The sequence below is a fragment of the Seriola lalandi genome, unplaced genomic scaffold (genome assembly GCF_002814215.2).
Source record: "Seriola lalandi dorsalis isolate HSWRI2012SDOR001 ecotype SW California unplaced genomic scaffold, Sedor1 jcf7180002053903, whole genome shotgun sequence".
Lineage (NCBI taxonomy): Eukaryota > Metazoa > Chordata > Actinopteri > Carangiformes > Carangidae > Seriola > Seriola lalandi.
This window is the reverse complement of record NW_019524456.1, coordinates 47,539-65,215: the sequence shown is the minus strand read 5'-3', so window position 1 is coordinate 65,215 and position 17,677 is coordinate 47,539. Positions and strand designations below refer to the sequence as shown.

The 17,677-nt window shown below is 42.2% G+C and overlaps 1 protein-coding gene across 1 annotated transcript in view; it reads right to left on the bottom strand.

Moving 5' to 3' along the window:
• Positions 1–576: 576 nt before the first annotated feature.
• LOC111652088 (teneurin-2-like) overlaps positions 577–17,677 on the bottom strand; it is a 31,193-nt gene continuing 14,092 nt past the window's right edge. Inside the window, exons 2-4 of the mRNA XM_023402231.2 lie at positions 12,502–12,795; positions 5,578–5,628; positions 577–665 (exon numbers count right to left, since the gene is read on the bottom strand). Coding sequence (XP_023257999.1) covers positions 577–665; positions 5,578–5,628; positions 12,502–12,795 — 434 coding nt within the window. The remainder of the gene's footprint in view (positions 666–5,577; positions 5,629–12,501; positions 12,796–17,677) is intronic.

The following is a 17,677-nucleotide window of genomic DNA, read 5'->3' as shown; positions in this document are numbered from 1 at the left end:
GGCTTCTGCGTCGGTGCTCCTGGCCGCTTCTTTAAACTGGGAGATGCTGATCCGCAGTTAATACACTCACAATAGAGAAGTACCTCACACAACCCCACGTCTAATAACTTGAACAATCCTTTAATCTCCACCTAACAATGACTTTCCAGAGGTATGACTTTCCATAGGTGAGTGCATATACGTCCCTCAGTGAAAAAAACTGTTTTTTCTGCTACGAGACTGTATCAGACATGTATCAGCTTCCCTCCTACTCTCTCTGTTTCACTCATAAACAAACACTGGCCAGTAGAGACTTGCTGGGTAACGCCATGCCATGTCTTGCCATGCTGTGTGGTGCCCCGCGGTGCTGCGCTCCATTCGATGAGACAGCATGAAGTACAAATCAATATGGATTAAAACTCTGTAAGGCGCTATCTATTGCCTCCTCATTACCACATACAGAATGAAAATGTGTGCATCTATTATGCTGGATTGCAGCATTTTTTTTTTTTTTTTAAATCAGGGAGGAAAAGTGAAGAGTGGGAGATAATCCAGCTCTGGTCTTTGACGGCCGTCATGACGCAGAAGAAAAACGCCTCATGCCACCCACGGGGCGTATCCATCAAGCTGCTCAGAGCGCTGCATGGTAGGGGGCTGGAAGCAGAACCTCATTCCACCTGCCACACCTAGACTGAAAGTCGCGCACAGTCACAGTCACACTCACATACACACACTGTGACAGGCCTGGTGGTAGGCCTCAACCCCCATAGCAGTGGTGGGCTTCCCACAGTGCTCTGCAGGCCACCAGAGATTATCCCAGTGCTCACAGACAGTCACAGAATGTTAATCCTCAGCCATCTCTTCTACTGTACTGTTAAATCTGGATCTTTCCTCCCGATCGCCCCTCCTTCTGAGCTCCCCGCTTTCTTTATCCATCACTCTCCATCCTTTCCTGCAATCCACTTAAACCCCCCCCCCCCCATATTCCCAGCTCTGTCCTCCCTCTATCTGTTTTTAACTCCATCCTCTCCTCCCCTAAAATCTCTTGATCCCTGGTTCCTACTCAAAAGTGACAAGGCCTCAGCCCCATTCTCTCTTATCCTTTCTCTCTGCTCCCGGCCCAGCCCTCGCTATCAGCCCTGCATTGATCTTCTCATCCCCAAGAAAACAAAGCACCAATCAGCCTGTCATAATTACTCTGCTGGAGGAGGAAGTGCTGAACACCCAGCACAGCTGCTACATGTTGATGTAGAGACGAACAGGGCAGCAAAAGGGGAGCTGAGTTTTTTTTTTTTTTGGATGAACATGTGCTGGATGTGTTCTATTTTTAAAATATGTAAAAGAAAAAAAAAAAAAAAAAAAAAAAAGGAGCATGAAGGTTTATTAACTACACTGTTGATTCCATTCTGCTAATGATGATACTGATTCCCATTTCTTTTTTTATTTGTATGCTGGAACAATAAAGTGACAGCTGCCGGAACCGTTCCTTCTAAAAATTACACGAAACAACCTCTGAATGATATCTGGTCTCCCACAGCTTCCCTTCTCTATTCACTCTGATTTGCTCTCATAAAAAAAAAAAAAAAAAATCCCTCTCTACTTCTCACCACAGCTTGTACTTTTTTTTACTACTTGTCCCACAGGATTTTTCATCAGGACACTATGGCTACTAGCTTCCATACTATAAATGCAGTTTGTGATCTGTCAGCAGTCTCCAGACTGTTAGCCCTGTCATGCTGTGCTTTGTTGTCATGCAGAACACATGGATTGCAAACTTTACATCTTCACATACCTCAGCATCTTTCCACCGCAGACAATCTGGCAGATCCAATAAAACTCCTGCTTACTGTGATGCATTTAGACCTTACACCAACCACTTGAAACGCAAGTTTTCCCCCGAAAATTTCCCCTCAGATAGCTTCAAAGTTTGATCTAGCACTTTCTTCTGCACTGTTTGACATCGCAATTATAACCGGTATCTGCATGTCCCAGCAGCTCATTCTGGCTGTATCACACACACACAATTGGGTGAAACATTCAAATCCATGATGCTATTATTTACTGCTGCATCAGGACATCAAGTCAAAAATGTTTTAGGTTTAAGTTAGTGGGCATTAAAAGGTTAACATGCATCCACTGATTAATTTGAATTTCTTTAATTAACTTGCATTTAAATGCTCAGCCGCTATTGGCTTTTACACACTATTAAACACTTGATTGAAGCCCGATACTATAAAAGGAAGACAGTAAAAACAGCATTATAAAACTCAGACTCTCTTCTCCAGACAGTATTTCTTAAGATCAATACGGTTGTCCATTATAGCTTAAGATGCCCTCCATCATCTACTATGCATAATGATGTCTCTGGAATTTTATAGTTTGTGATGGGTAACAAACATGCAGCACTGGGGAAAAAATATAACAATAAATAGAAAAGACCCACACACTGCTGTTTACTCACAAAACTTAATTCTTCTTTTATTTCATATTGTGAACATGTCTGACAACATTTCAACCAGTGGTGGAACTGTATTCAGCGGTTCTATGGCGGCTTTTGTGTATTTCTGGAGCTTGATTCTCCTCTCAGAGCTCTCTCTCTATGTTTTTATGAAGCTATTCAACAAACAAAGTAGTTACACGATACGGCGACATCTGAGAGCAGAAGGCACCATCAGAAATACACGAAAGATGTTGTGGTCTTTTGTGGTTGGATGTGGAATTTTTTTTTTTTTTTTTGAATACTGCATTGCAGTTTATGATGTTTTTGTTGCTATTCATTTCTGCCTGACAAGCTGTTGGCATGGTATATTTCCAAAAGATCTGAAGCCTGTGCTAATTTCCATGCATCTATTTTGTATCAGCGGGTAACTGACACCACCTTATATTTTGAACAAGACCGGGAGTCCTCATAGTGGCTCTGTGATGCTGTATTTAAGCACATCAGTGCTTTGAATGGAATGCAAACATCAGCATAATAACATGCCCACAATGGTCACCTTTTAAGTTTAAGCATGCTAATCATGCTAATATGTATGAAATTAGCACTAAACACAAAGTACAGCTGAGGCTGATGGGAAGGTGGCAAAGGAAAAATCAGGAGCTCATCAAAAATACCATGATTCAGCCTGAGGGGAACATGAATGTCATGATATTCCATCCAGTTAATGTTGGGACAAGTCATGGTAGCGCTAAAGGAAAAGCCAGGGGAGTCAGTGAGATTCATTGTCCAATAGTAATTTAGATATGTCAGGAACAAAGCTGTGGACCAGCATTTCCAGGTTCGATATTTGGACACATTTAAACCCCAGAATAAATGTAACAAACAAAAAATATGCTCAGGGAAGTACATTTAAGTCCGTGAGAAGGGGCTTCACTTAGTTAAAAAAACACTCACATTTTTGATGGTGAAACCACTACATGACATAATGGTTTAGTTAATGTACCAGTAATGAGTATTTCTGCATCTATGTGCAGTCGTTGCCTATCTGACAGTGTAGAAGACTGATGATGGTGTAGCCTGTTCTCCACAGCCACTGTTGGGCTGTTTATCATTCTCTGGACATGCGACATGGCACACGGACTTCTGCATGAATGTCTGACACTTTTGACAGCTCAGAAATTGTTGCCTCATGTTCTGCATTTTATTGAATCTTGTCATTTTGAGAAATGTGCATAAAGTTAGTTGGTTTAATTTATATGAATAAGTATATTTTTTGTCCCAAAGTCTGAGTTCACTGAAACAAGAAAAATAGCTGACAATAATATTTCATTGTGTATGCTGGACCTTACTTCTTACAATAACTGAGTATTCCTTATTTCAATTTCAATTCTCAGAAATAAATTTAGACAGCCTGTGGTGTCAGCCGGGGTAGCTCTTGTTGGAAATTGAATGCTGCTGAAGAGCCGGAAAGTTAAAATGTACCAAAATGAAATACTGTTTTAATAATTGCAGAAGTGGTGGTTGGAGAATGCGAGTTTTTGATTTGTACAGTTGTCAGGCTTTAGCTATTGATACTACTGAATCCTATATATCAGGATAAGTGACGAACTGTCAATTCAGCTGATTAGATACTTTCATTGTCTGTGACACATCTTAAGTAAAGTCATTTTTCTTGATTGAAGCGTACTTCTTTTATCTGATTTGATATTACTTTATACAGATCTCAATTCTTAAAGGAAATGTATCAGAATATATTAAAAGTTAAGATGTTTCACGTTCTACTTATTGTATACTGCATATGCCATATGGTAAATAAAATATATTTCAGGATTTTCATTTCCAAGGAAGTTGTGAATATTTACTCACCAGAAGCCAAGGAGACAGCAAATAGTACAATTCTGACGTGTTTCCACAGACAGAAAGTAATAACATAAGGCATAGAGGGAAATTAACATCAGTAAATATCAGCTGTGATAACTTTGCCTCATATAAGTATTTTAATTTAACTGGAAGAGAAAAGCCTGTGAATTTATATTAACGGTAATTTCACTCAGAGGTGTCAGCGTTATTATGCTCCATTATTCCTTTACTGTATAAGTGTAGATCAGAACAAATGAAAACTACATATATACCTGTATCACTTAATCGTCTGTTTCGAGATTTCACCTGCTGAACACGTGTGTCCCTGTGACTGTGCAGCGATGCCCTTCGCTGTCAATTCACAAATGCTTCAGGAAAATCAACCATTGTATGTTCCCAGGTAAACAATCTGTGCTCCATTATCTCCTCAGCTCATTGCTTCTGTGTGTATGAATGTCTTCCTTTCTATTTAGTAAAAAGGTTTTCGACCTCAAGTATTAAGTCCAACATGTACTTAATATGTACAAAAAGTCCTCTTAAGATCTGAAAATAACCTTCACATCCGAACACAAGCACAGGTTTATTTTCCTTCTTTTCTGAAGCACACTCTGCTCCCGCTCTCTCCTACCTCTCTGATCTTACTAATGAAAACAGATGAAAACTCCACAGCCCAATAACACAAACATTAACACTAATTCATGCTCATAGAGACAAACAATCTCAGAGACACGAGTAAATACGGCTGACTTTCCAATAATGGAGGTGGAAGGGGGGGGCAGAAAGAAAAAAAAAAAGCACCCTCTGGGAAATTTTCTCTGATCAAGTGCAAAGAGATTAACCAGTTGGACGTGTGCTAATGAACAGGAGATCATAATGAAAGGAGCTCGTAAATGTAGATGAGGCATGTGGAAAAGAACAATGCCCTTGCCTTGTATCAGATGAAACACAAGAGTAATGTACAGAAAGCTAAATATTTTACTGCCCCCCTTTTATACCTAAATCAACATCCAACTTCAAACTTCAGTGTTTCTATTGAACATCACAATTACAGCGATAATACTTTCAAAAAAAAAAAAAGAGGAAGCCTTTGAGGGATAATGTTGTAGACTGTTAGTTGGAGGCTATAACAATGTGTGCAACAGCCTCTTTCATAAAAAAAAGAAAACAGCAAACAGTAAATCACACACAGGCACACCAAGGGGATCAAAAACACATCAAACACAATCACATTCAATAGATCAAATAGGCCTAAAGAGGGTCGAGGGTCTATGAGAGGCTACAGTACAGACGTGACTTACTGATCACATAGTCTCCAAATGGATCCTCATCCTCCTCATCATCAAGGTACGCTGGAGGAGAAGGAAGCAACGGAGGAAAGAAAGAAAAAGCAAGAGAAAAGAAAAAAACAAAGAAAAAAAAAGATTATGATGAATCAAGAAAGAAAACAGAAACAAACAAATCTGAACCTGGGAAAAAACAAAGAAACAAACAAAAAAAACAAAACACAGAAATGCTTTGACTAAAGTAAAAATATTATGCAAACATTATGGCTCAAAAAGAAAAAATTATAAAAATAAAGTGAATGCAACCTTCCACCCACCTATCATCTGACTCTTTTTCTCCAGTCTTACTCTCAATCTTATACCTCCAGCCTTCATTAGCAGGCAAAGCGCTGACCATTAAACTAGAAAAGTCGTTTCAGCACCATGCAGAGGAAAATATGATCACTCATAATTGGCTGGAGAATTCTCAATTTGCTCTCCGTGCGCCCTCTCTCTCTCTCTCTCTCTCTCTCTCTCTCTCTCTCTCTCTCTCCCTTTCTGTGGCAGGTCTGAAGTTGGCATGAGAGGCCATTACGGCTCACTAAATTCCCCATTAGGACGGCAGCGTAGTCGTCAGCAAGTTACAAGTCCGATGCCAATGATATTTCACCGCTTGTGCGACTCTTTTAACTAACAATAAATACAGTTTGTATGGGTGTGCCCCTGATGCAAATGCGAACAACTGCGCCTGCTTCCACCACACAATAGCACATTTTTTGAATGCCTTCATTGTCGGCTTTATCTGAAAATCTGTCTCTCATCTTTTCCCTTTCCATTTATTCATCGTTTGTGTTTTCCCCCTCCTCTCCCCTTCTCTCTATCACTCCAGGCTCCCTCCCTTTAATGTGAGTTAGCATCCATCTACTGTGATCAATATCCCAGAGCTTTTATTAAACACTGCTCTTATGCATCTGTGTGTGCATGCAACCTGCCTGCCTGTGTTTCTGTCTTTGTGTGTATGTATGTGTCTATTATCGGCCTTCACTTCAATATCAGCTCTGGTCCAACAATGTCTTTATTGAGTCAGAGGTACACAAAAAGAGGCTGTGAATTTTTATTTTTATTATTCATCGCTGTGTTTGTGCGAGTGTGTGTGCATGTATGAGCGCTGTGTTGGCTATGCTGAATAGACCAATCTTTATTGATCCCGGCTGCGAGCCATTTTTCAAAACCTAGGCTTAACCCAGAGATGTACACGTATAGATATGGTCGGCAGCATGTGTGTAAGTATGTGCGTCCGTCACTACTTTGCTCATTCAAGCATGCGTCGCTCTCGCTGCATGAACAAAAAGTCCTTGAACCAGTGGGTGAAGTATGGAGGCGTACATGCACACACACACACACACACACACACACACACACACACACACACACACACGTGCGCGCACACACACTCACACAGTCGTGAGTGTTTGTGAAAGCGAGCTGTCAGTGCTGCTCTCACACACCATTCATCACAAGCTACTAATTCTGTTAGACCATTGTCGAGCCTTTCGCACCCCACGTTGCTCTCTGAAAACTCAATCAGAAGCTAATGCCCTCAACCCTCCTAACACACATTCCGGCTCTCACTCTCAGTTTCTTACTCACACACACTCACAGAGACCCTGAGGGGACGGCAGTGGTCTTGGGGGACCCCGCCAGTCCAACTCTATAAGTGTTGCTTGAATTTGATCGACAGGAGCTGCATGGACCATGTTGCCGGTGTTTAGACTCACTTCGGTGGAAAGAAAAGAGGTCTTACAATCACTGCGTGACATATAATTATAATCTGTATTCCAAAGTAGCGCTTTTTATTCCAAAATCAAAATGATCATAATTAAACATTATCTTAATCTACCTTGATTACACAACGATCCTTTCAGTGGCCCACTTCTAAATATTCTCTAAAGTTAAAAAACACATCAGCTGACAAGAGCGTGTTTGATTTATGTTGGGATTCATGTGGTAAACCAAAAAAAAAAAATAAAGAGGACAGAGTGGGTGCAGGCACTCTGCCACCTGTGCTAGTAGATTTGATTAGTTAATCAGGAATCACTTTGCCCAGCTCGCTTTTAAAAAGCATAATTACAGCTCCAGTTACCAAAAAAAAAAAAAAACTGAAACTTTTGACTGCAGATGTTTTAAGGGGCATTTTCTCTGCATTATCAAAAAAGAGTAATTAACATAAAGTTTATGCAACATACACAGAACAGCAAGGGTAAAAACCTTGAATAAAGAGAGAGCCAGCGAGGGAAACCAAGCAATTGAGCACGCCCAGACAGGGGGCAGGGTTAGGCAGAAAGGCCAGACTAAATTTAGCGCCACCTTTTCATTCTCTAATTACGAGATTAATACATCCTGTCACATACGTCACAATACTACCCTATGATTTATTATCCAGTCGGCCAGATGGAGAGATTGAGCCAGAGAAGGAAGGAGGAGAGGGTCCGCTGTCTGAAAGCAGCTAATCAGCGTGCGTGTGTGATGGGGCCTTGACTGTGCCGTGAGCGGCCAGTGCTTCTCTGTGTTTATAAAACCGGCTGTATGAGGAAAGCCAAGATTTATTGACAGAAAACAACACTGAGGTTGAATTAGATTGGGCCTGTTTCTTTAACAGGCTGCTATTTAAAGAGAGGGAAACACAAAGGCACATGGACCCCCCCCCATACACACTCGCACACAAGCATATGTAGAGCACTGGACTATGGATTGTGGCCATAAAGTTGGCCGTAGGCTTCAGGTTTAAATCAATGTCAAAGCCTGATCTTATTTCATCTAATGCATGTTTTAATCATTCTCCCTCCTGATCAATGCAGTTTGGATGCGACCATCAGCCACTGCTGTGGGAATTTACGAGTGCTTCTATTCTCTTGCCTGTGTTTCCAGACGGACGTTTTACGAGGCAGCGCACAGTGCGACTGTAAATCTCTTCCTTCACTCTGCCAAAATGAAATCTCCCAATGCTGCTCTCTATGCCCATATTTGTATGTCTCACTGTGTTCCTTGTGCAAACGAAACTTGTATTGGCTCTGCCAAGTCATCGTTCTAGTCTCTTTATTTTAATAGTGTCTGGAAGGGGCAATAAAAGCGAAGCGTCTTTATTCAATACTCGACAATAAAGCTAGATGTAGGGAAACTCTGAAATCCCTGAGTTGCATTTAGGAAACTAGTTTAACGGGTTTTACATACTTGTTGGTAATTGGAATTTAGCAGTAAATGAAAAAAAAAAAACACAAATAAAAAATAATCACAAAGTTTTAGTTTGGAAACTGATTTAACAGATGCCAGAGATCTGCGGAGGGAACTACTGCACAGGTGGACCACATTTCTGAATGAGGAAATTGTACACATGCACACTAAAATAAGGCACCTCTGTGTGTTGTCCTGTCATTGAGCTGGAAAAACAGATTTTGTGCTACAGCGGGTTTCTGAGTGTTTTGTTTAAAGTTTTTACTTTGACAGTCAAGTGTATCAGTATGTCTGCATGTGTGTGCACATGGCGACTGGACAATAATTCAGTACTGCCATTATCTTATTACTGATTATGGCATCATATTATTGTATTTTTTTTATTCTGCAAACTCAGTTGTCCATATTGAGGATTCAAAGCAGCTTATTATTGAAACTATCAAAATAATTTGACCATTTTTTTTTTTTGGTCAGGTTTTTGTCATGTGATGACTGAAGCTTCTGGGATGCCATAGAAAACAAAAGAAAAAACAATATGTGAACCAGATTTTTATAATTATTTTGTCAAACTATCAAAATATTCCAATTCCAAAATCAACCACAAATGGGAATATTTTACAGGAGATGCAGTCCTGCATATATATGCCATATGGTAAACGCATAAATACTATTTATATTGGAAAAGAGTTATTGATATCATGACATGGATTTCAGCCATGTTGCCAAGCCACATATGTGCAGGCAGGTGTGTGTGTGTGTTTGTGTGTGTGTGTATGTGTGTGTGTGTGTGAATGCAAATGTGTAAACTCTACATGCCTCATTAAAAAGAAAGAAATCCAACTTCAGCAGGAAAATGAACAATGACAGGTATGGCTGACACTGGTTGCTCTAGTGTCTCTTTCACCCTCTCACTTTCTACCGGTCCCTCTGTGTAATGCTTGCACACACACTTCATACAAATCGCTGCAAGAGTTCTACCAACAAAAACACACAGGTGTACTCAGAGTTCTCTATACCAGTTATGTGAGTTCCGGCTGTTTACATTACGCGTGTATGTGCTGCTAATTGTGTTGAGACTAGCAAAAGCGCCAGGCACCGTGACTGACTGCTATCTATCCAAAGGATCACACTCTTTAATTTGTTATCGACTCAGGTTTTGTTTTGTTTGTTTTCCAGACTTTTCAACTCCTGAAGAGTCAAATATTTAAAAATAGTACATATAGTTAGGCAACTAGAATATGGGAAGAAAGTGATCTGAATTTGTAACTTATTTTGTGGTTCATTAATCATTATTGAAGAAAAAATTGAATAATGAAGATGGAAATGTATGAGGCAAAAGAAAGCTGTGAATGTATCCATCAGCTGGTTCTCCTGTTGACATGAAAAAAGAAAAAAAAAAGAAGACGCACACACTTTCACACAAACAGAAACAGTACTTTCCCTGAGGTTTGGGATATCTGTCACCATTTCTCTGGGCTTTCTATTTTGGTAGTGAATTCTGCAACAGGGCACGTGTACACATTCATCCGCATGTACGCTCCTGCCCTGAACGGGAACCCTAGACCCTCAAACTGACACCTGTCAGTCACATTGGAAAGCTGTACTGACAGGAGCATAAGGAACGATGGTGAGAGGCGCAGTGTGAGCGAAGAGGAGACAGAGGAAGCAGCTTGAGAGATGAAAAAGAAAGGTGGGAGAGGAGGGAGATGAAGAGGAGGAGGAGAAGCAAGTGGAGGTGAGACTTCTGAAGCTTGTTAGAGACGCAGCGAGATGAGAGTGGTGCAGTGAGCTGTTTGGTGTTTTAGCACGTCACCGTCTTTTTGATTTGTTAGCATGTGTTTATGATGTTGTTTCTCTGTCTGCCTCTGTCAATCTCTATTATTAGAGCCTCAGATCCTCCTCCTGCTGTTTTGACACTCCCGTTGCTACTGTTTCACACTTACACAAGCAAGGCGCGCACACACACACACACACGCACACACACACACACACACACACGCGCGCGGTTTGGGCTCGTATACACTCTCACAGCCGTAGAGAGACAAAATAGCATATAGGATGACAATGGCAGGGCTCAGTAACCTACACGTACACACACGCATGCAAATTCAGCACCCACATTGCTTGAGGCACACGCGCTGGTTGGGTCTGGCGGGAGAGAAATCTTCCCTCTGGGTGCTTTGAGGTGTGACATGCCTTTAATATCGGATGCTCTGTTTGGAGGAAGATGCTGGAGCGAGGGGTTAGATTTCCCTCATTCAGAGCAGCTAAGTAACTAACGAATTGACTCGATCAGACACACGCGCGCACCTTTTATCAGGCTGCCGCGCTGCCTCTGATCTCTTCATGCTGGCAGAAACAGCAGTGCTGAAGCCTGATCTAAATCTCTGGTCTGTGAAACCATGAGACGAGCCCAAAAGGTGTGATCCGGTGGTTCCCATCAACGTTTCTAAAGAGGGCAAACTTTTGAAGTCTTTTAATTTAATTTGACACATGTTTAGCACAATCATCTATATGGATTCCTCCAACACGCAAGTGAATGATTAGCCCCTGTGGGAGCACAAAAATATGCATAACACCTTTTTAAAAAGTTTCATTTGGGGGGAAAGAAAAACCAGACAACTTCTGATCTTCTCAACAATCAACACTCAGTGACATCATACTGCAGGCAAATGATTATCACAATATAGAGCTGGATTAAGAAGCTAATTTTACAAGGTCTGCAAACAGAGCGCTCAATGGCGTTCTCCTGGCCCTGAGACAGAGAGAGCGAGAGCGGCGTCTGCGGCTGATATCTGTGGCTGCAAGATTAGCTTGGTAATTAACCACAAAGCAATTATCGGGTGGTGGGATGAGAGGCACATCTCAGGGAAGGTGTTTCTTGACGTGTTTAATAGGTGTTGAGTAGTTTGATCAGTCGACAGAAGTTGTCTGTGATTCTGAGGCCCACAGTCCAACAGAGGTTGATCCACAGCTGATACGTGCGGCTGCCGAGAATTCAATTAATTAGACTGTTGCTTTTCCTTCCATCCACTTTTCATTAACCTCCATTGACACCTCAGCGCACGCAGGTTTACGACTGCGTCAGTATTAACAAGAAAATGGGAAGCTGGCAATAAACAATGTTGCCAGGAGGAAGGAATTTCCCTCTGGGAACATCACACCCTGACACTCGCTGCGAGATTCAAAGAGAGGATGCACTTGAAAAGTAAAGATTACCTTCTCTGTCTTGGTGTTGGATCACAAAAGTTAAAATGCCCCAGTGCTGCCATCTCCAAAAAAAAAAAAAAAAAAAAAAAAAAAAAATCTAAAAGATTTTCTTTTGAAAACTGACAGAGCAGTGGTGAGAGCTCAGCAGATAAGTGTATAAGAGGGTAGAGTTAGAAGGCTTTGGCTAAGTGCTATTGATGAAAATAAGGTTGGTTCTCTCCGGGGGGTCCAACCACTGTTCTTCAGATCAGAAACTGACTCAGTCAATAAATCTAACTCACCCGCAATTCATACAATGGCTATCTGTTTGAGAGGTGGTCTAAAGATTTTAACAATACTGACAAACTTGTTTAGGATAGAAGAAGAAATCTCCCTTGTGATTCCTTTAAACATCGACTACCATCCTCCCCCATTTGTTCTTATGTCCTCATCAAGTCTTACTCACTTTGTCTCTAATTAATGGGCCTGCACTTTGACACACATCATCTTGACCACACTTTCAAGAGCCTCTTGTCCTACCTGACTCGTCATCAGACTTGTTGTCATTCTCCGAGTCGGTGAGGGTGAGCGCCGAGTTCTCACGACTGGACACTCCTGAGCTGCGGCGGGATTTCACCCCTCCTCGTCCGGCCCACAGCTGGATGGCTCGCTCTGGAGACAGCGGTCCCTCGGGGTCTGAGTCTGCATCGGAGCCGGCGCTGAGGGAGTAGCCTCTCTGGAGGAGGCCTAGGTCGGGACAGTAGGGAACGGCGGCGGGGTGCGGAGTGGGAGTTGGCTCACACACTCCCAGCTCAGCCAGGGTGAAGTTACCGCCTGCGTGGGAGGGATTGGAGTTACACAAGTTGAGTGCAGAGAGCAATGTAAGTAAAGGCAGTAAATGGAGACACTTACACAAACAAATGCTCGCACGAGCAAATGCACACGCATATCTAGCAAACAAATCACACGCAGAGAAGCACACTAATTATGAAACTATGGAGGCGGAGGCTAAAAATTGGGCTTTGTTGTGGCAGGCGGGAGGGGGAGAGATGACACAGCATGAATCAGGCACAAACTACAAACTAGCTGCTGGAAGGAACATGTAGTGGCCTGAAGGCCTGTTAAGGCCGGCTTAGAAGGCCTGCCGCCCTTGCTTTACTGCTCCGCATTGGCATTCATGAGGTGTTGATGTGAGACCAAAGAGCTGTTCACTTGAGGCCTCTCAGACTGTAGTGGAGCTGCTTTGCTGCCTTCTGGGTTTGATCATCTCCCCACCTAGTTCCCATCACATGCTGGACCCCAGGCTCATTGAGTGTACTGCAGTCTGCTGCAGTACCGGCCCCGCTTGCCTAACACTCTCCCCCTCAAGACAAACCGACTTGTCACGTCCAAAATAAATATATAAAATTATCCAAATTAAAGCACATCAAAGGAGATCAATAAACAGTGCTGCAGCCCAATTAAATCCAAGCTGAGGAAAAAGCAATTAAGGAAAAAGGCATGCTCAACCAATTTATTCTCTATACTAATTAAAAGAGTATTGTGGATGCAATCGCTCACCATCAGCTGTTGGGGTAAAGGGATCGGGGGAAAAACAGTTGTGATTCACTTCATTAGCAGTTTGTGAGGGAGGGGAAAGGAAGAGGCAAGCGAAGAGAGGTTGGCATTGTGGCGGCACATTGTATGAATCAATGCACTGGGAATCACACAGCTGCGTGGCTGGGTTAACTGTGACTCATCAGGCGTACGGCCGCAATCAGAGAGAGACGAATTAAACAGATGAAAATCGTCTGCTGGATCTTCACGGCTCCTCTTCACAGCCTCGCCGAAACTCGAGAGTTGAGCTGAAAGTAATGAGGAGGGGGGGCGGGCGGGCCAAGAGGGAATGGGGGGGGCGGCTGAAAGGAAACTTAGCCAGGGAAGTAGTGAAAGGCTCTATACTCCTACTCAGACAAACAGATGGACTGGACTAGAGAGCAGAGGCAAGCAAATAACTCCACAGGTGGATTCAGCTACGAGGCTACAGCTTGCCAAGCATCCAACCAGCTACAGTACAAATGGCATATTACCATTCCTTGTCTTCTTTGCTTCGTTGTCTTTTCCTCCCACTTATCATAGAGGATGACAAAAGGAAGCTTCTTTACTATACGTAACACTAGGGATTTTCACAGTCTGTTGGTAATTTACACTACAGAGCTACTGTACATACACAGGATCTAACTGTAGTTGTTGAACCCATACCTGACATGAGGTATCGTAGGAGGACGGGAGAGAACTCCAGGAGGCCTGAGAGAGTAGAGCACACGGGTTCTTTAACATCAGTCAGCAAATATCATCCTGAATTGAACTGCTTGCTAAGAAAAGTGTCTACTCCACAATCACATCTTTCCGCAAATCATCCGCTCCAACTACAATGACATCTTCTAGTCTAAACTGACGCTACGTCGACACAGTTACATCACATGAAAGTGTGTGCATGAGTGTGCGTGTGTGTGTCTGTGCGTGTGTGCTTGCCACACGTATCTAATGTTACATCCCACAGGCCACCGTTCTGTACAATTAACATCCCATAACCAGTGATTACACATGCAAAATCCAATCACTCCTTATCACCATCAGCAGTAGACGCGGCCCGATGCCGTAGCAATCTACATGTACTCAAAGAAAGATGGATGGGTGCGAGGGGTTGGAGCAGACATGAAAATCTATCTCAGTTATTCTGCAAATAGAAAACCAATCGCATGTTTGTAATATGATATTATGACAGATGTGGGGGCAAATGTGGCACTGCATTCTAATCCGATCAATGCCTTCCTCTCCGCACAATGCTGCCACTGTCATTCACGGACTTATAATGCACATTAACGTGTGTTCTGAGCCTTGTGCAGCTTCGGCAGCTGCCCTGGGCCGCGCACATCTGTGTCTGTTCAATGCATACATGCTGGCACGTACTGTATATGTTTGTCTGTCAATCGATCTGTGCATTCAACATGAATGCGGCGTATGTACGGATTGATTGTGGTATAGGGCAAGAGGAAAAATGCTCCAGAATTCGTCGCTGAATGCTTTTCATTAATAGAAGAGAAAAGAGAGAAAGACGTAGGAAGGGAGAGAAATGAGACAGGATTGAAAAGAAACATGCGATAATGTGTAGAGGTGAGGAAAAAGGAGGGTTACACAGTTAGGTACTCAGTTTAAGCAGACGTGGAAAGAGAATACAATATATAGGCTACAAGAAGCACCTCCATCGGTATATACTGAATGAGAGTCAAAAAATACAGTATATGGTTATATTTAATGAAATATGAATAAGAAGAATGAAGAAAATGCAAATTATGACAATGCAGAACTAAAAAGTGGGTTAACAATGTGTATAGGAGTGCGTGTATGGACATATGCATTAGAATGTGCTAAATGGTGAAAACAATATGATCTAGAAGACTCCCATGAATACCTTTAACTGACATAGTGAATGACAGAGTGAATGACAGAGGGGAAGGGAGGGCTAGGACAGGTGTGAAATGTGTATTGGTATGTGAGAAAAAGAAAGAACAGGGGGGTTTCTGAGTTGACAGGTTACACAGTCGACACAATGGAATGCAGACTTGTTTTTCAGTGTGCATGGAAACAGGGCCTCAATCAGGACATGCTCAATCAACTTCAAATAAAAATGGGACTAAATTAAGTCGGATGGAAATAACCTGAAAAAGCAGTGCAGAAGCAGAACTAACAAGTCAGTTAAAACTTTAACTTCAGCCCAGTGTGAAAAAAAGGCAGCCACCTCATTCATTAGAGTGAGGCCAGTCCAGTGCAACAAGTCCCCCGAATGAAATGACAACATACGCTGAAGCAAGGGAATATAATCTGCCCACGCCTTTGTAAACACTGTTTTATGCCATAGTCACAGTTTGGTCAGGATCAGGTAGCTCCGAACTTGCTTCGCTACAACTTGCTTAGGTTTGAGGGAAAGATCATGTTTTGGGTTCAAATTAAAACATGGTTTCAGTAATAAAGAAGTAGTTAGCTCTCAGGAATGGTCATGGTCAATATGAAAAGAAATGGGAAATAAACAGTGGTCCCCTTGTGTTAAAATTCAATGTTTACCTCGACTCCCGACATGGAATTTGTTGCTCTATAGCAATGTCACCTGACTTCCTCCTTTGTTCCTATCATAATTAATATGACCATGATAGGGCTTTGTCACTTGAAGGTAAACATAAGCCACTGGGAGGGGACTTTCTGAAACCACTGATGCTGTCGCTCTTCTTGGGAGTGTGGCGATGCAGTCGTGGCAAAAAAAAAAAAAAAAGAAAAGAAAAGAAAAAAAACACAGGGTCATCTGGCAGGAAAGCTGAACCAGGCTTCAGTTTTGCTGCAGTGTAAGGTAATGCTCTGGCCAATCAAATACGAGCGAGTGCACACTCCCAGTAGATTACTTTGTACTGTGAACATCCTGCTTTTCAACGTCATCATCAAATGGAAAGATAAAATGATTGCTGCCACGATAACCTTCCAAACTTATGGATCTATTGCTCAAGCTTCATGGGGTCACATCTCACTGTCTCACTTGTACTTAGGGGAACACACCCGTTCTGAGTGCAACCCCTAGCGTTTCTTAAAGCAAAAAACTATAATCTTACATATTCCCAGTGATTTCCAAAGACCCATCATTAGTTAGAAACACTGGTTGAAGCTGCGGTTTCCTTTCGCAACAGGGACTTAAGTTTCCTACACCTGATATACATCATCATTTGCCAGATTCCTTCACCGCATGTTGTGTCTCAGAAAAATAGGTGACACTGGGGAAAAGGAGGCATCTTGTTGGAACTCAAATACAACAGCGTGAATGGGAATGGCATTTGCAGTGATCCATTAAACCAAATGTACATCCCTTGATAAAACTCATTATGGATGTGTGTGTGTGTGTGTGTGTGTGTGTGTGTGTGTGTGTGTGTGTGTGTATGAGTGTTTTTGCGTAGACAGCTTTGTGGGATAGAGGGGCCTATCATTAAAAAATCATTTGTGCTTGTTAGCAGTTTGACAGGCAAAGTATAGGCAGCAGGACTCTGCATTATGCTAGTTGACTTTCCCTCACCCCACCGTGTAATTCTGTAAAGGATGTAAAGCAGACAGGACCTGTGGGCTTCCATGCCTGCAATTATGTTGCTTTTTGCAGATCCAATAGTTTACGGTGCAGGCCACCCTCAGACATGCCATTTTGAGCTTTGGAGGGAGCGCTAGTTCAGAGCCAGCTCAGATTTGCCCTGAAGTGCTGAACTAGTGAACTGATTTGCTCCTGGGTGGAGGATGCATGAAAATCAGGAAGCATATGCAACTGTGCACGGCAGGTTCCCCAACAATCCCCTGAAATAGCTGAAATTACTCTTAATAACAGTAAAAGCCTTATTTTCTTTTTCATAGCTAAGGAAATGCTAGAATTTGTGGCTAATAGCAGCCAAAATGTGCCATTTCTTAATATTTTCCATTTTCATTTGCATCCAATTCAAAATTCATCTGCACTGCACTTTAGTATCCCTGCAGAAAATGAACTTCTCTTTTGTGTTTTCTTCTCTGTGAATTATGAAGCAATAAAATATAGATATATATTCCTTCCTAATAATAGAGAGCTTAAGTTAAGAGATGTTTCAACAGACACAGGAGGGAAAAGTCAGTGGAAACTGCAGAAATGACAAAGCAGAGACAATATAGCGAGGAG